Source organism: Anomaloglossus baeobatrachus, chromosome 3 (assembly GCF_048569485.1).
Source record: "Anomaloglossus baeobatrachus isolate aAnoBae1 chromosome 3, aAnoBae1.hap1, whole genome shotgun sequence".
NCBI lineage: Eukaryota > Metazoa > Chordata > Amphibia > Anura > Aromobatidae > Anomaloglossus > Anomaloglossus baeobatrachus.
The window spans coordinates 174,194,997-174,214,676 of record NC_134355.1 but is presented as its reverse complement, the minus strand read 5'-3'; the positions used below and the strand labels follow the sequence as shown (position 1 = coordinate 174,214,676).

At 44.4% G+C, this 19,680-nt stretch overlaps 1 protein-coding gene across 1 annotated transcript in view; it reads right to left on the bottom strand.

The window, feature by feature from the left end:
- MERTK (MER proto-oncogene, tyrosine kinase) overlaps positions 1 to 19,680 on the bottom strand; it is a 135,003-nt gene that overhangs the window by 75,267 nt on the left and 40,056 nt on the right. Inside the window, exon 5 of the mRNA XM_075339589.1 lies at positions 3,343 to 3,429. Coding sequence (XP_075195704.1) covers positions 3,343 to 3,429 — 87 coding nt within the window. The remainder of the gene's footprint in view (positions 1 to 3,342; positions 3,430 to 19,680) is intronic.

Below are 19,680 nucleotides of genomic sequence, written 5' to 3'. Positions count from 1 at the left end.
TCAGAGAGCCAGCTCGAAAATGAACAATAACACCACTGTCCAGGCTAAGAGTCGTGCCGCGTTCCAATAAAAGAGATGCAATCTGATAGTAGAGCTCCGGCAGACAGTGACATAAACAATGTCATCTGTAGACTTTAAGGAAATCTGTCACCAGATTTTTGCCATCTAACAGTGTGGCGCCCTGGACAAGCCAGGACGTCACAGGTACAACAACAACACACCCCACACCCCGGCTAGGCACACAGAAGTCAAACACAAATCCTTGTTGCCTCCCTCCAGGGGCTGATGTCCACACCAGGGGGTGGGCCAGGCGGTTGGCCCCGCCCACCGAGGAGTTCACAGTCCTGGAGGCGGGAAAAGGAAGGCAGTTCAGTTTTGGAGAGGAGTTGAGGAGGAGTGAAGTGAAGTGGTAGGAGACGGAACAGCAAGGTTGGCAGACGTTGCTGACTGTCTGCAGTAGAGCCTGATTGGAGTGGACCGTAAGGACCGGGGACGGTCGGTGGCCCAACGGTACCGGATCGGGGAGCAAAGAGAAGCCAGCACCATTCGGCAGGGCTTACGGACCCCGACCAGGCTAGGAGTCGCCGTAAAACTGGTCAAATCCGTTAGCGAAGGGAACCTCCGGGGTTTCCCAGCAGTCAAGACCCGATTGAAGGCAACAGCTCACACCGTAAAGGGAAACACAGTCACCGCCAAGGCTACAGTTCCCAGGGCCAGAGCCTGCGGGTAAAAGGGGCTCCCTCAGCATCCATCCAAGCTGGGGAGCGGGTTACCGGTGGGAAGCCATTGGAACCGTAAACACAAAACAGGTGCAGGGAAAGGTAGTCACCATTAACCTACCGGGAGAGCTACCGCAGCCGTCTGTGGGACCCGTCCATCCAGCCGTTTGTTTTACCGGAGACTTTGCATTCATCATTGGCTGTGTGAGTACCACCGTGCCGTGCGGCACAGCGCTGCCCCCGCGACCCTGCACCTCATCAGGCCCCGTAACCCGCCTGCCATCCATCCCTACCCCTCACCGGGCCCCGGGACAACCAACCCCCCTACCCACGGAGGGGGAACCAACATCCATGCTGCTCCCTGTCACCGCTACCGGGATCCCCGTCCAGAGCAGCGGTGGTGTCACAACCTCACCACAACCGTGGGTGGCGTCACGGACAATATCCCTAAACCCAAACCACCCCCTTTCACTCACGGGCGAGGAGCGCCGCTCGAGTCCCCGGGATCTGGCCCACCGCTTGAGCCACCGACCGAGCGAGCAGCAGTAGCAGCCGGACCCGAGCAGTGGGTGAGCGCAGCGTCCCCTCCTCCGCCCGCGACAACAGCAGCATAATGAAGGGACATAGACTCTAATTCCAGCAATGTGTCACTTTTTGAGTTACTTGCTGCAGTTTTCATAAAAATCCTTGTTTCACCAGCAGGAGATAATTACTAAAGGACTAGTAAACCTGCTACCATGTACTCCTTCATATTCATGAGCTCAGTAAAACCCCACCCCTAAAACTGATTGGTAGATTTCTGCCTATGCACTGTATACACAAAAAGCTGACAATTAGTGGTGCTGGCAGGGTTATTAAGATCTCAACATTCAGAAAGCTAGTAGATTTGATTTGATCAGTACTTCAGCAAGTAGTCCAGTAAGGAATATATAACTGGAATTGGGGTGTATGCTCCTACATAATGCTACTATTAGAAGGGTTATCAAAAACCTGGAGATGGATCCCATTTAATGGGTTAATATATTGATGGAGATTAATAGCAATTTCAGAAATCAGGGCCTAGAGTAGATTTTTGGTGTAAATTATTGTCACGAGAGTACCAAAGCCTGATGTGATCAGAAGGCCAGAGCGTGTTGTTGATTGCAGATCCACTTTAGTGCCCACTCGACGTTTACCCTGAGTTGGAACGTATTTAATTCCTTCCTATACTGAAGGGGTTAAGGTCCATTTGTATCCTGCAGTGATCTAACAGGTAGTTGTAATCTCAGCTGCAGCTACTCCCTTCTGCTATTAGTATCCACTCTTCACTCCTTCCTATGCCGGCTAGAGCTCATACCTATGCTGTTCACTTGGAAGGAGCCCATCTCTGGAGAAAGATGAGGTGTTGCTTCAGTTACGGCTGAGAAGTTCCTGCTTGAGTGTTATTTTTTGTGTATATCCCCACCTGTTTGTCTTTTCTACTGTATGTTGTCTTATTGCAGTGGCGAGACTAGCATCTTGCTGGCCTTCACTAGTCAGGGTAGCAAGGGCCTAGGAACATGATCAGCATACAGGAGGGAAGGACCCATCTAGGGATGTTAGGGAGTGCAGTGATCACAAGTCAGGTGAGTGTTAGGAGGTGACCCGCTCCCCAACCCAAGTGCCAGGGCCTTCCATTGTATTGTTATCTGATGTTCCTTCTGTATTACGTGGACGTGGCACAACAGGTGCAATCACATCGTGACAATCATGTCACTGTAGTGGAGTCTCTTTTGAAGAATTCATCTGGCGGGCTTATGCAGACACCACCCATGCTCTGCCCACTCACGTGGATTTGGTCAGGACTGGAATGAAAATGCCAAAAAGTTTAAAAATGTTTGAGTTGCTCAAAATTATGAGAATTTGATGAAAATGTTTAGACGAATAGGGGCGAAAATCTTTTCAGATATTTTTTTATCCAGCACATAAATCAACTGTTATTATTCTTCTCATGCCATGAGGAAAATGCCAAGTATCACTTCCTCTAGTTCTAGGTCATAGTGAACATGGAGGCCAGCGCCGGAAGAAACACATGATTCACTCAATCCTAAAAACAGAATCTTATTGAAATAACTCAAAAACTCTTTCATAAAAATTGGAAACCATACAAGTGGCCCAATGTTTTAGCCCTTATAAAAAAATAATAAAATAATAATGAAGTAAATAAATAAATCTAAATTATAAAATCACTCTTTTCAAGACTGCAATTGACAGGTATGGGTCTGCTCAGCTGAATTGTTACTAAAACGCTGGCACCGTACATTTTACTGTCCTGGGCCAAAGACCTGACCAGAGAAAAGACAATGAAAGAAGGGGGATTTCATAAAATGGCCTTTACTTTGTTATTGATAAACTTAGCCTAATCCGGACTAAGTTTATCAATTAAACTTAGGACATTCCCTTTACTATTTCGGCACAAGGTGACGGTCCTCAGAGAAAATAATTTTTGATGAAAGGGGCAAAGTCTAAATGTAAGTAAATCCGCAGTAGTCTTCACTCTAGCTTTTGGGAATTTACTTAATCCGACTGGATCCCTGAAGGAAGTAGATATGAAGAGACAAAGCCCAGGACATAATTCCTCGTATATCTCGAGTCTTAAGCATACCTTTAATATTAACATTGATATTATTGGATGCAGTCAGTCCTTTCTTGTTGTGTGCTTCACAACTATATATTGTGGTGTGATCCAAACCTGTAAAACAAAAAATGCAAAAAAATATGTAAAAACAGCCCTGAAATTCTTGAAATCATTTTTAGATATGAAGAGAACCGTTTTAGCACATTTCAATGAAAATGAAGATCATTCATATATAAGGAAACAGAAAGGTCGAAATAGGGACATTAACGGGAACCTGTCACCAGATTATAAACCAAAACTAGCACCTTCAACAGCTCCTGTGCTGCCTTCCATAAAGGTGTATATTATCCCCTAACGCCACCTGTATACCCCAAAATACCCTTTGAAAATCTCCTGCGCTGTATGTAAATCTTTTGGTCCGGTCCGATGACCGTGCTTGGTGTGGCTCCTGTCCCTCTGCTGATCGCCATCTTCTTCCTATGATTGACGTTGATGACACCTACAGTACTTCACTTTGCAATCAGCAGGGCAGAGACAAGCGCGTCTGCTTTGGAGTGCAATGGAGGACTCTGTGTGGATAACATACAACCCCCTCATCCACACAAAGCAGGGAAGGAGGACAGTGATCACAAGAAGATAGGAGGCTCCAAATGAAGACCTGAAACGCCCATCATACAAGACTGCACTGTCTGTAAGTGTAATAAAAGCTATTTTTTTGCTTGGGTGAGCGGATTGGTTACATGCAGTGCCTTGCGAAAGTATTTGGCCCCCTTGAATTTTTCAACCTTTTCCCACATTTCAGGCTTCAAACATGAAGATAAAAATGTTAATGTTATGGTGAAGAATCAACAACAAGTGGGACACAATTGTGAAGTTGAACAAAATGTATTGCTTATTTTAAACTTTTTTTAAAAAAATAAATAACTGAAAAGTGTGGCGTGCAATATTATTCGTCCCCTTTACTTTCAGTGCAGCAAACTCACGCCAGAAGATCATTGAGGATCTCTGAATGATCCAATGTGGTCCTAAATGACTTATTATGATAACTATAATCCACCTGTGTATAATCAAGTCTCCGTATAAATGCACCTGCTCTGTGATAGTGTCAAGTGTTCTGTTTAAAGCACAGAGAGCATCATGAAGACCAAGGAACACAACAGGCAGGTCCATGATACTGTTGTGGACAAGTTTAAAGCCGCATTTGGTTACAAAAAAGATTTCCAAAACTTTAAACATCCCAAGTAGCACTGTGGAAGCGATCATATTGAAATGGAAGGAGTATCATACCACTGCAAATCTATCAAGACCCGACAGTCCATCCAAACTTTCATCTCATACAAGGAGAAGACTGATCAGAGATGCAGCGAAGAGGCCCATGATCACTCTGGATGAACTGCAGAGATCTACAGCTGAGGTGGGAGAGTCTGTCCATAGGACAACAATCAGTCGTACACTGCACAACTCTGGCCTTTATCGAAGAGTGGCAAGGAGAAAGCGATTTCTCAAAGATATCCATAAAAGGTGTTGTTTAAAGTTTGCCACAAGCCACCTGGGAGACACACCAAACATGTGGAAGAAGGTGCTCTGGTCAGATGAAAGCAAAATTGAACTATTTGGGCACAATGCCAAATGATATGTTTGGCATAAAAGCAACACAGCTCATCACCCTGAACACACCATCCCCACTGTCAAACATGGTGGTGGCAGCATTTTGGTTTGGGCCTGATTTTCTTCAGCAGGGACAGGGAAGATGGTCAAAATTGATGGAAAGATGGATGGAGCCAAATACAGGACCATTCTTGAAGAAAACCTGTTGGACTCTGCAAAAGACCCGAGACTGGGATAGAGATTTGTCTTCCAACAAGACAATGATCCCAAACATACAGCAAAATCTACAATTGAATGGTTCACAAATAAACGTACCCAGGTGTTAGAATGGCCAAGTCAAAGTCCAGACCTGAATCCAATCGAGAATCTGTGGAAAGAGCTGAAAACTGCTGTTCACAAACGCTTTCCATCCCACCTCACTCAGCTCGAGCTGTTTGCAAAGGAAGAATGGGCAAGAATTTCAGTCTCTCGATGTGCAAAACTGATAGACAAATACCCCAAGCGACTTGCAGCTGTAATCACAGCAAAAGGTGGCGCTACAAAGTACTAAATTAAAGGGGCTGAATAATATTGCACGCGCCACTTTTCAGTAATTATTTTTTTAAAAAGTTTAAAATAAGCAATAAATTTCAGTCAACTTCATAATTGTGTCCCACTTGTTGTTTATTTCTTCACCATAACATTACATTTTTATCTTTATGTTTGAAGCCTCAAATGTGGGAAAAGGTTGAAAAATTCAAGGGGGCAGAATACTTTCGCAAGGCACTGTATATACAGCATTCTAGTATGCTGTAACGGGGGCTTACATGTGCTGGCCTTATTTTAAATGGGAAAAACCTGGTGACATATTCCCTTTAAATACCCAGTCAAAATTCCCAAGTTCCACATATTCTGCCTCTCTTTCTTTTTATGCTGTGCACTTCAAATTAGAGCACAGTATGTGAAATCTCTGCTTACAAGCCAACTGCGCATTTTTTCAGAGTCTTCTTTGAGGGCAAATGTTTTTACCAATCAAACCTCGGCAGCTTGTCGAGTGCTCTAAGGCTATGTGCCCACGTTGCGTTTTTACATGCTTTTCAGCAGCGTTTTCAACTGCACCGTTTTAATGCCAAAATGCATGCGTTTTGATTTCCAAGCAAAGTCAATGAGAAATGGGGATTTCTTGTGCGCACTTTGCAGTTCAAAACGCTGCTTTTAATTTGCATATTTTTGGGCAAAAACTCAGCATTTAAAGAAGCAGCATGTCAATTGTTTTTGCCATTTGAGCTGCGTTTTGGTAATATTAGAGTCTATGAGAAGATGCAAAAACGCATTCTACCTCAAAATCCTAGCGCTTTACATGCTTTTTGGATTGGATGCTGAAAACAAGCGTTTTTGACAATTTAATTGCCTGCGTTTTTGATATTATATTAAAGGCATGATATGTCCCTTTACACACACACACATAGTCCGACAATTAAAATTTAGAAAAACATTAATTTAACGTTATTTTATACAGAAATATTAACAAACATTTATCATTTTAATAAAATCAGCTATTTTGTTTATGATTTTAATGTTGATATTTGTTATCTTTTTTTACCAATTTTTCATAGTGTTTGAATGTTAAAACTTTATTTAGCAGTGTATTTGTCATCCAAATGCATCTGACTTTAAGCAATGAAAAAGCATGTAAATTGAGGTAAAAACGCGGCAAAAACTCATTAAAAACACACGCGGATTTATAGCGTTTTTGTGATCAAAAGCAACTTTGGCAAAAACCATTTCTGCCAAAGGGTGCGTTTAGAACTGCAACTACCTCGACACAACGTGGGCACATAGCCTAACGGTCTCAGTCTCTTGCGAGATGTGATTAAACCCTGCCTTCCAGCTGTGGCCAAAGAACACACCGTAAGAGAAGACTTTGAAGGAACACCCAGTTGGTCTATAAGCAGATTTCAAAGATATAAGAGATTTCAAATACTGCTCTCCAAGAGCAATACATGTATATATCTCTGGAATAGAGTGATACAGCAGATAAAGGCAGTGTGTCAGGGGAGCTCGGGGATTATTACAAAGTATTTAGCTCAATTTTTTGAGCACGTGACAGGCACTATTTAAGTGGGTGATGCACAATATAATTCCAAGGTGTAAACTGCCATAATGACTGCTAATCATCGATATAAGTGAGTAAAATAAATAAATATACAAAGTTAATAATTTCGCATTTAAAAGTCATTTTAAAAAAGGGTTTGACACAAGCTTTAAGGGGTTAAATGACAATTAATGCAATAGTTTGGTTCTCATACTATTTGCACATTGTCTGTAGCACATCCCCTTTTGTATGACAAAAATTATATTTTAAGCCACATAAAAATGTGATCAGCAAACGAGCATCTGGCTGTTCATCACCATGCTGCTGCCATATTGTCAGGCACCCAGAATTGGGAACAAGCGTTATTGCAATCAAACTTATTATTGTTTTTTTATTGGGTTTTTTTGGCCCTGTTAGTTTTAGCCAGACTGTTCTTCTAATCAATGCTAAAAGATCCTCTTCAACACAATGAAGAATGGAAAAGTTTTTGCTAATGTCCTTCATTCTTCCCCAACAGCTACATTTCAGATATTATAGGAAGAAATATTAATAAATTAATTGTGAATTCACCAGGAAAAGAGTTACAGCCGGAAAAATGTCTTCAATAAACTCAAGGATATGAAACATTTGATAAGGGAGCCTTTTAACCTTCAGAGAGCCTCCTATGACGCAGAGCGGCTGTCAGTCAGTGCGAGTGGAGCGATTACAGCCACCGCTCTCGATATACAGATCTTCTGTTATACAGAGTAGTGCATCAGCACTGCTTTGTATAGCAGAAATTACTATCTCCTATGAATGGTGACTTGCAGCCAGCATTCACAGGAGGATCGTGATGACATGCACAGGGGTCATCAGTGCCCAGCGGTCACATGATGGGGATGCCAATGGGCAAGACTAGTGATGTAGTTCATGTCAGGGCATGTTAAATGCCGCTGTAAGAGATTCACAGCGGCATTTAAGTGGGTAACAGCAGCAGGTGGAACTCCAATCCACTCTAGACTGTTAGAGGCACTTGATGGCTGATTATATCAGCTATCAAGTGCTGTGAAAGATGTGGCCTCAGCGTGTGAGCCCGCATCAAAGGCAGGGACTTGGGCGGTGATGTACATATATGTCATCGGTCATGAAGAAGTTAAAGAGAACCTGACAGATTATGGCCCCATGCGCATGCTGCAGTTTTTGATGCTTTTTTGGTGCATTTTGTGGTGATCTTTTAGTCACCACAATCTGCACGCTTTACCTTCCCCAGCAAAGTCTATGAGATAAGATTTGCTGTGCGCACATTGCTTTTTTTTGGGACTGCATTTTGGATGCATTTGGTGGTGAGCACAAAAATGCAGCATGTCAATTCTTTTTGCATTTTTACCTGCTTTATTCACCCACTGGTGATAAAAAAAAAACGCCTCAAAAACGCATGGTCAAAAAACGCACAAAAAGCGCATGCGGTTTTTTGCCACAGGGTGAATTTTTTTGACCAAAGGGTGCATTTTTGTGATCACCGTGAAAATGCAGCATGCGAACATAGCCTTAATCTTCTGCCCGTTCCACGGACAGCATGCATCAGGCACTGACTACACAATTTCAGCCAAGCATGTTTGACTGTGAAATGCTGTGCTGTTTCAGAGAAAAAACATACTTTACAGGAAACCTGTCACCAGGTTTTTCCCTTTTGAGCTGCGGCACCACCAGTTAGCCCTTATATACAGAATGCTGTACAGGCCGTACCGTAAAAACTCCTTGTTAATACTCAGCTAGTGGGCGGTCTGGTCCGATGGGTGTCGCTGGTCTCAGTCCGGCGCCCTCTCTTCTTGCGATCGCCGTGCTGCTGCCCAGCCCCATGTGCATGATGTGTCGTGCGTTATTCACAGAGAGGCTTCCATTGCACTCCTGCGAATGCACACTTTGATCTGCCCCGCTGAGGGCAGAGCAAAGTACTGTAATGCGCAGGCACGAAAAAACGTTAAAGACCGTCCGCGCATGCGCACTACACTACTTTGATCTACCTTCATCTGGGCAGATCAAAGTGCGCATGCATAGGAGCGCAATGGAGACTTCTCTGTGAATGATGCGTCATGCACATGGGACTGGGCAGGAGGACGGCGATCGCACAATATTAAGGAGGCGCCGGACCGAGACTAGCGATAACCATTGGGCATTTAGGATAGAGCATTGCCTTAATTTTTTTATTTGTTTCAGTAACAGAAGCAATTTTAAATAATGAATATTTTTATTAGATTTTATTTCTTACATTATTGTTTATATAATTTTTTGGAAGATCATTAGAAAATAGATAATACCTGAGTATATAAACTTCTTAAACTTCCCTTAGTAGTGGTCCTCAAGTGCTGTATATATAAACCCTTGTGAAAGAGTTTATCTTCTATATTAATCCAAAGATCTCTTCTTTTGACAGAACATGTCTGTTGCTTGCCATTAATATACAGCAAATTAAATAAGTATTGAACACATCACCAATTTTCTGAGTAAATCTATTTCTAAATGTACTATGACATGAATTTCTCAACAGATGTCGGTAACAGCCCATCCAATTCACATAGGCAAAGAAATCAAAAGCATAGATGTCCATAAATGTAATAATGGGAAATAACACAGGTGAAAAGTATTGAACCCGCTTACTGAAATTTATTTAATGCACAAAAGCCTTTGTTGGTGCCACATCATAATATGCACAACTCCAAACTTCACTGTTAGTGTTTTGGGGGGGTGATATGCAGTGCTTTTTGGCTTCCAAACATGGTATGTATTATGGCATCCAAAGAATTCAATTTTGGTCTCATCTGATCAGACTATAGTCTCCCAGTATTTCACAGTCTTGACTAAATATTTTTGAGAAAACTTAATACACTCTTAAATATGCTTTTTGTTTAGCAATGCAACTTGCGTGGTGAGCATGCATATAAGCCATGAAGATTGAGTGTATTACTTATTGTTTTCGTTGATACAATTGTGCCTGCTGATTGCAGATCTTTCTCTTGCTCTCCACAGGTGGTTATTGGCTTTTAGACAACTCTTCTGGTAATATTTTCACTCATCTGTCTGAAATCTTGCAGGGACCACCTGGTCGTAGCCAGTTTATGGTGAAATGCTGTTCTTTCCACTTTTGGATTATGGTCCCAAAAGTTCTTTTTGGAATTGTCAGTAACCAATGCCATCAGTATGTTTTGCAACAATAAGGTTGCAAAGCTCTTGAGACAGCTCACTTGTTTTACCCATCATGAGATGGGTTTTTTTGTGTGGCAGCTTGGACTGAGACACCTTTTTATAGGCCATCAGTTGAACCAGCTGATATTTTTCAAGAAGTGGCAGAATTGTTTTCTAATTACTGATATTTCAGATGTTAGAGTTTCCATGGCTTTTTGCACTTTTTCTTCTTCATGTGTGGTGCTGTTGACAACAACCCATCCAATCCACACAAGCAAAAAAAAAATCAAACCATGTTCATAAATTATGTGTAATAATGAGAAATAACAAGGGAAAAACCTTTGTTATTTCTCATTATTACACATAATTTATGAACATGGTTTGATTTATTTTTTTTTTGCCTGTGTGGATTGGATGGGTTGGTGTCAACAGCACCATTAGAAATATATTTACTTGGGGGCGTGGCCTAGCTCAGTATGTGAGTGGAAGCAAATCCTGTAGCTCCTGCCAAGCATCTAGAAAATCCCTAGGGAAGAAACCCAAAAAAACACTCTCAGAAGTCACAGGCTGCAGCTGGACGACCCTCTGACCCCCCTGACCTGATTGCATTGCTTACTGGCACAGATATGACAAGGAGGGGGCCGAAAAAGCAGGTGGGAGAAGTGGAGGAGCAGAATCAAGATGGTGCCGTGGGCAGCATGGAGCAGAGAAAAGATAATGGTGCAGACGCTGAGGAGACCAGAAGACAGGCTGCAACACGGCTGGAGCGTTTTGCCAGGCAGGAGAGCGGTGCCCATCACAGAGAGACAGTGAGAGGTGAGGTGCAGATGAATCCGGGGACTTGCAGACAGCATGGTGCTGAGTGAAGGAGGGGGGAGGGGGGAGAGCAACAAGGGAGCTCAGGCCTGCATGGCAGAGACAAATCCCAGATCTCAGGCAGCACAGCTAGGGGAGCTGACACAGAATATCCCTGAAGAGCCCACACTGAGAGACATCCTCACAGCAGTAGTGCTATGCAGAGCCTCTATTACTGAGGTGACCCTGCAGCTGGGGAGCCTGAGAGAAGACATGGCATCCATGCGGCACAAGCTTCATGAAGTGAAAGAGAGAACAGGAGAAGTTGAGCAGAGAGTCAGTATCATGGAGGACCGCATGGCAGGATCTGACAGAGACGGGCAGCGTGCAGCACAGCAAATAGCAGCACTCCTAGCAAAAACGGATGACCTTGAAAATAGATCAAGGCGTAACAACCTGAGAATAATTGGCGTTCCAGAGAAAGTAGAAGGTACATCCCCGACTGAATTTTTTGAGGAATGGCTGAAAAGTAAAATTGGATCTGAGCATCTCACCCCTCTATATGCGGTGGAAAGAGCCCATAGGGTTCCCACCCGCCCCCTGCCTCCTGGACATCCACCGCGACCTGTCCTGGCCAAAATACTGCACTACAGAGACAGGGATAATATCCTGAAGCATGCCAGAGGACACCCGGACCTGATCATCAATGGCTCCAAGATATCCATTTTTCCAGATTACTCCATAGAAGTGCAAAAGCAAAGATCCAAGTTCATTGACATCAAGAGAAGGCTGAAACAACTGAATCTGGTATACTCCATGATGTACTCGGCGAAACTCAGAGTGGTAGCTGGAGGAATAGTGCACTTTTTCCTGGATACTAAGGAAGCGCTAAGATGACTGGATAGCAATGAACAACGCTTGCGGCGGGAGGGTTGTGAAGGGGAAGCTGGAGACTGACTTTTGGGGACACCCTACCTCTCATCGCATGCAGAGGTGTAGAGGAAGAATACTATGCTATGGTTGCCGGGGAGGAGTTCCTGTTTGAAAATTTTAAAAAACATTTTTTTTTTTTTGTTTACCTCGGCAATCTAAATTTAAATCTACATTTAATGGACTCTAGAAGAAAGGGGTCTGCAAACACCACTGAGGATGGGAGGAAATGGAATCCTGGCTATGGAAAGGGACTTTCCAACTCATACTGGACTCGCAATGTATAAATACTGAACTCATTTTTATTCTCCCCCCTCTTTTTTTTGTTTTTCTTTTTCTCCCCTCTCGCTCTTCTTATTCCACCCTCTGTCGTCTTCTTATACTACTTTTCTCTTTCTATTCTTTGTTTTACCCACTTCCCCTCCCCCTTTCTTTCTCCCTTTTTTTTTCCCTTCTTCTTTCCCGTAACTTGCTTTCATTCTTCCCCCTTAATATTAAAAAAAAAAAAAAGGGGCATTGCGAGAATATGGCAGGACTGCAATACTGATCAGATAGACAGCCGGATACCGTGCACGACAATCAGGCGGGGTCCGCCCCTCCTTCTGGAGGTCCTGGTTCTGGTGTTATTGATGGTTGATAGGGCCCTGTCCGTTGTAAAAGAGGAAACACGACAAAAGATGGACGCGGTATCTGGCAGACTTACCAAGGCAAACATATGCCCTCCGTCCCTGATACAAAGGGGACTGGTGGCAACGATGTGTTACTATGTTTATTGTTGTGGGGGGTGTATATATTGGGGGGGTAGGGGAAGGGTGGGCCGGTCGACAGTCTCATTTGGCCTATTAAGGAGCTCTGGGAGAACGAGAATTTGTCAATTAATCATATGGCGGGACGCATTAAGCTAATTAGTTGGAATGTTAGGGGCTTAGCATCTAGCATCAAAAGGCAAGCAGTATTTCAATTTTTACGCACAGAAAAACCTGACCTAATTTGCTTGCAGGAAACACACATGACACCGGAGAGGCTGCATCTACTGGATAGAAGGTGGCTCAGGGTGGGGTATCATTCTACATATTCTGCATACTCCAGAGAGGCCAGTATACTAGTCCGCTCAGGCGCACGGTTTGAATTTCTAAAGGTCATCGTGGATAAAGATGGGAGGTATGTATGTCTTTCCTGTAGGCTGGGGACAAGAGCCGTAGTAATTATATCCCTATACATACCTCCACCATATTGCAGCAAACTACTTCACAGTCTGATAAATTTATTGGCAGACTTTCCGGGGGTTCCCTTTATGATAATGGGAGATTTTAATAATATTCCGAATTCACATTGGGACAAAGGGAGACATGAGGTACGAAAAATGGGGGGTAACTGTACACCATTCGGTAATTTACTTAAAGAAACGGCGCTGATTGACCTGTGGAGGACTCAGCATCTGGAAGTGTATCAATACTCCTGTTATTCGGCTACGTTCTCATCCCTGTCGTGCATTGATCTGGCCTTGGGCAATGAAGCAATGCAAGGTTTGGTAGTGGGTACTAAATACTTCCCCAAGATGGTATCAGATCATTCGCCCCTGTGTGTAGAAATAGACCTGGGGGAACAACAAAACCAAAATAGACCCTTATGGAAATGAAATCCCTTTTGGTTACAATTAGTGGAAGAAGGGGGGGGAGTATTAGTGATAGTTTAAGGGAATACCTTAGGTTCAATGAAGGATCAGCATCTATTGGAATGGTTTGGGAGGCAATGAAGGTGTACTTGAGGGGATTGTATATAAGGGGTATATCTTAGGTAAAGTCGAAGAGAAGAAAGCAGAATCAGCTTGCGTTTCAGGAATTGGGGGAGGCGGAAGATGCTTTAATACCCCACGCCGGCGGCAAAAGCTAGGATGAAGGCAGCTCAAAAGATGGTTAACAGATTGACCATACAGGCAGCGGAGAGAAAGAAAATGTTCCAAACCATGCAGTCCTTTGAGAATGGAGAACGGGCGGGCCACCTATTATCAGTGATAGCTGCGGCACAGAGGGAATCGACATATATTGCACGGTTACAGTCAGTAGATGGGGCAGTTGTCACAGACACCTCGGGGATCCTAAAAGTACTAGAAACATTCTACTCTGATTTATTTCTAGGCAGAGCTCAGGTGCCAGTCCTCTCAAGGGAATCTAGAGAGCTACTAGATGAGCCATTTGACTTAGAGGAGTTGGAGCTACCTCTGAGTGATATGGCGAATGATAAGGCGCCGGGGGTAGATGGGTTTCCGGCTGAAGTATATAAGCAACATAGGGAGGTTTTACTGCCGGTGCTGCTTAAAGTATATAATTCATGTCTGGAAAGAGGAGAGCTTATGCCGTCTATACAGGAGGCAATAATTGTGGTACTCCCTAAAGAAGGCAAAGACCCGGGTTTGCCAGCCTCTTACAGACCGATTTCACTATTGACGGTAGAAGTAAAGCTCCTGGATAAGATGCTTGCAAATAGGCTCACCAAAGTCATTACATCCCTAATACACCCAGATCAAGCAGGGTTTATGCCCAACAAATCCACGGCAACTAACCTTAGCAGACTGTACCTGAATATGCAGATACCGGCAGAAAATAAGGGGAGGCGGGTTATTCTCTCCCTAGACGCGGCCAAAGTTTTTGACAGCGTAGAGTGGGGGTACCTATGGGCTACGATACGATCAATGGGGTTTGGGGAAGTGTATATTAGGTGGGTGCAGCTGTTGTACTCTGCTCCTACGGCAAGAATTAGGTCAAATGGCAGCATGTCAGATAGATTGTCTCTCTATAGGGGCACAAGGCAGGGGTGCACACTGTCCCCCCTGTTGTCTGCTATCGCTATCGAAACAGCTGGCGGTGGTGATGCGGCGGGATCTGGTGTAGTGGGTTTCCGATATGGGAGTGTGGAGGAGAAAGTGGCCTTATATGTGGACGATTTATTATTGTTTCTGGCAGATGCAGGGAGTTCCTTGGAGGTGGTAATGAGGGTCATATCTAACTTTGGAAGGATATCAGGGCTCACGATAAATTGGGACAAATCAGTTTTGATGCCACTATATGAAACGCCTTCCAATGTAGTGGTGACTTGTGCTCCGGTTCAGGTGGTGTCAGAGTTTAAATATCTGGGAATTATGATATCCAATAAACTGGCTGGGTATGAACGTCTTAATCTCCCCCCCCTTTTACTTAAGTTCAAACAAAAGATTCTGGCCTGGTCCAAACTGTACTTTTCGGTGGTGGGAAGAGTCAACTTAGCTAAAATGATACTAATGCCCCAACTTCTCTATGTGCTCCATAACGCCCCGGTATGGCTACCACAAAATAGGTTTTATAAAACAAATTCTTTTTTCCGAGGCTTAATCTGGGGAAGGAAGCGCCCACGGATGAGGTTAGAATATTTACAGAGACCAAAAGACGAAGGGGTACTGGCTCTACCTAATCCTTGGTGCTATTACTTAGCTGCCCAGAGCCAACACATGGTGGGGTGGGGTGTGACAGGTTTGGAGACCTCGGCGGGGAAAATATTACAGTATGTGATCAGAAAAGGTCCTCTGCTGGCAAGTCTGGAGGCGGGAAAGTTTCGTCCACACTCTGCATTATATCCTACTATACAGTTGATAGATAAAGTATGGGGTAAGATCAAACAGATGAGACAGGTAACCGGGTTCACTAGATATACTCCCATGTGGGACAACCCCAACATTCCGGAATTTTTATCCCTTACAGAATTTGGGCAATGGAGGAGAATTGGTATCTGGTACCTCTACCAAGTGATGGATGGAAACATATTTAAGACTTTTGAAGTACTGCTAAAAGACTTCCCACTGGGACATAGTATGTTTTATAAATACCTGCAGCTACGTCACGCATTTGAATCGCAGAATAACAGCAATTGTTATACAATCAGATAGTGTAATTAATATATTAGGGACGCAGAGAGGGACGGCAGGATGTATATCGATGGTCTACAGGGGACTTCTGTCCATGTCTCGGTTGGGAGGCAACAAATTGGGGCATATGCAAGGTGGGTGGAAGATTTGGGAGAAATTGGGGAGGAGAAATGGGAGTCTATTTTGCAATATGTCATCAAAATATCTCTGAGCGAGGCAAAACGGCTATCGCAATTATATGTTATATACAGAGTATATAGAACCCCCGTGTGGATGAAGAAAGTGGGAGTGAGTACTACCCTCACAATTTGTTGTTATGTTTATGAAAGTTTTAAAATGCAATAAAAATTTATCTGATTTAAAAAAAAAGAAATATATTTACTTAAAATTGAATTGAAAATTAATATTTACTTTAAAATTGGTGATGTGTTCAATACTTATTTTACCTGCTGTATATCACATGTAAAGACAATGTTAAATAGACAAAGTACCAGTAAATAAATAAAGTTGATAATCATTTATAAAAATCCTAAATCACAAGACATGCTTGGTTATTTAAGTCAGTTTTTAAAAAAAATAGAAAATCCTCCAGACAATGGAATACTGTTATTGTGCTGCACAGGATTCCAAAAATAAGTTTCCAGTCAATGTGACTTTTTGTTATGTGCAGTAAATGCAGAGCGGATTTTCTAAGACGCTTACATCAGAAATCCTTGAAAAATTGTGTGTCGGAGAAGGATTAGTTATAAATGTGGAGAACAATCACACGAGGGGAGTGCACTTTGAGGGTTAAAGAAGGTCTGAAAAGCTCACGGATAATCTCGATTTTTTTTTTTGCTACACAATTCAGCCTGGAGTATTTTAAAGTATGCCCATGATGAGAAAGCCGTTTTGTAGACTAAACAGGTTGTCAACGTTATTTAGTCCGTAGGAATTAAAAGTAGCTGTTCAGAATTGGGGAAACATGTCTGCGTTTTATCGATCCACTTGTTGGGTTTAATATTGGAAATCAGCCCTTTTTACTTTTAATAGATCAGAGCTGCAATACCAAGCACAATCCGTCAACTAGCAGAATTTTGGAAAAAAGTAGCCTTGCTATTTGAAAATCCAATTACCCTTTAAATGTAAAATGACGTACCGTATTTTTCGGACTATAAGACGCACCGGACTATAAGACGCACCCTGGTTTTAGAGGAGGAAAATGGGAAAATAAAACTTTAAGCAAAAAATGTGGTCCTGACACACTGTTATAGGGCGAGGATCTGCTGCTGACACTGTTATGGGGGTAATGTCCCCAAATTCTCTACTAAGGTACCCCATCCTGGTAATGATCCTCCTGCCTTGTATATGATCCTGCTATAAACCCCCATCCATCCTGTTCACATACCCCCCCCCCATCCAGCCTGTTCACATGCCCCCCCCATCCAGCCTGTTCACATGCCCCCCCCATCCAGCCTGTTCACATGCCCCCCCCATCCAGCCTGTTCACATGCCCCCCCATCCAGCCTGTTCACATGCCCCCCCATCCAGCCTGTTCACATGCCCCCCCATCCAGCCTGTTCACATGCCCCCCCATCCAGCCTGTTCACATGCCCCCCCATCCAGCCTGTTCACATGCCCCCCCATCCAGCCTGTTCACATGCCCCCCCCATCCAGCCTGTTCACATGCCCCCCCCCATCCAGCCTGTTCACATGCCCCCCCCCATCCAGCCTGTTCACATGCCCCCCCATCCAGCCTGTTCACATGCCCCCCCATCCAGCCTGTTCACATGCCCCCCCCATCCAGCCTGTTCACATGCCCCCCCCATCCAGCCTGTTCACATGCCCCCCCATCCAGCCTGTTCACATGCCCCCCCATCCAGCCTGTTCACATGCCCCCCCATCCAGCCTGTTCACATGCCCCCCCATCCAGCCTGTTCACATGCCCCCCCATCCAGCCTGTTCACATGCCCCCCCATCCAGCCTGTTCACATGCCCCCCCATCCAGCCTGTTCACATGCCCTCCCATCCAGCCTGTTCACATGCCCTCCCATCCAGCCTGTTCACATGCCCCCCCATCCAGCCTGTTCACATGCCCCCCCATCCAGCCTGTTCACATACACCCCCATCCAGCCTGTTCACATGCCCTCCCATCCTGCCTGCTCATATACTCCCATCCTGCCTGCTCATATACTCCCATCGTGCTCATATACCATCCTGGTATATGGCCTGTATCCTATAGCACAGAGAAAAAAATAAACGTTTATACTCACCTTTTCCTCACTCCCTGCAGCACCGATCATCTTACTCTCTGTGGCACGCTGATCTGTGTGTGTGGAGCCGTTCCCCTGCAACATCGCGATGTCTTCCTGTCTGTGCCGATCAGCTGACCAGCTCGGCACAGATCAGCTGACCGGCACAGATCAGCTGACCGGCACAGACAGGAAGTCATCGCGTGCAGCAGGGGGGCGGCTCCACACACGGGGACGGGTGAGTGTACTGATTCACTGCTCCCCGCGCTGGTAATGACGCGCGGGGGGCAGTGAATACAGCCGCACATGATCACTCCAGGCTGTAATTGCCAGGGGTGATCATGCCGGCTCTTTGCTATGCGCGCGTCCCCGCTCATCCTTCCGCCCACCTGTCAGTGCCGGCTTCAGCGCTGAGAGATGGGCGGGAGGATGGGCGTGCATATGTAATGAGCGGGCCCACGTGGTCACGAGCAGGCGCTGCTGCTGCCTGCTCGTGCCCCCGATGACCCGCAGCACCCTCATTCCCGGCCGCAGCCCTATAGTCAGACCATAAGACGCACCCCCAACTTTCCCCCAACATTTGGGGGAAAAAAAGTGCGTCTTATGGTCCGAAAAATACGGTAAATGTACGTTATTGCTAGGGTGCCAGTCTGAAGAGAGCTCTATTACTTTGAAAAGGGATTGTAAGCACTGCGCATGTTCAGCTCACAGCTAGTCTGCAGTGGTTGCCAGTCTTCTATATCTGTATTCCCCCAACTCCAGTTTCTCAAGGCCCGGTGTGGGCCTTGAGAAACTGGAGTTAGGGGAATACAGATATGGTGTACCAATAGATCATGTTTTCAAGATTTCCTTTGTATTGTACAGGTGATGGAATTCTGGTATCACCTGAAAAATGCAAAGGAAATCCTGAAAATGTAATCGGTTGGTGGGCCTCAAGGACTGAAGTTGGGGAACTCTGCCCTAGATAATGAGTTGTAGGCACACAAAGTTCATTTACTGGCAATTACAACATTCTCCTTAAAGAGAACCTGTCAGGTGCAATATGCACCCAGAACCACGAGTAGTTCTAGGTGCATATTGCTATCCCCTGCCTAACCATCACTGTATCCAGTAGTATACATAAAGAGATCTTTAGAAAAAGTATTTCTAAAGATCCTTTATAATATGCAAATGTGGCCAACGACTAGTCACAAGTGCGTTACTTCCCTTGGCTAGTCGCCGCCCTTAGCATGTAAGCACATCCCTGTGAGCATGCTAACATGCTAATGAATGTGCAGCGTCAGAGAATGGTCACGCTCACCTCTGCTGTCATCGCTCCCGACGCTGGATTTCAATACACACGATTTGCTGAAGCAACTAGAGGTACCCTAACTCAAACCCGGTAGCAGTGGAAGTTTAGTGTGTCAACAGTGGATTTCGGCTCAGTGCGCATGATAAACCCATTTTTTTCAAATATGTAAATGAGCTGAAGAGATCTGTGTTGCAGCGTAGGATCTTTACTAGACGGTGCCTCCAGAGATCTTGTCAGCTCATTTACATATTAAGAAAAATTTGGATTTTTTTAGAATCTGTTCAGTGGATGTCAGATGTCAAGGTAACAATTGATCAACTTCCTATGACCTATATGACCACAAACTGCTTAGGGGGGTTGATTCTACTGACAGATA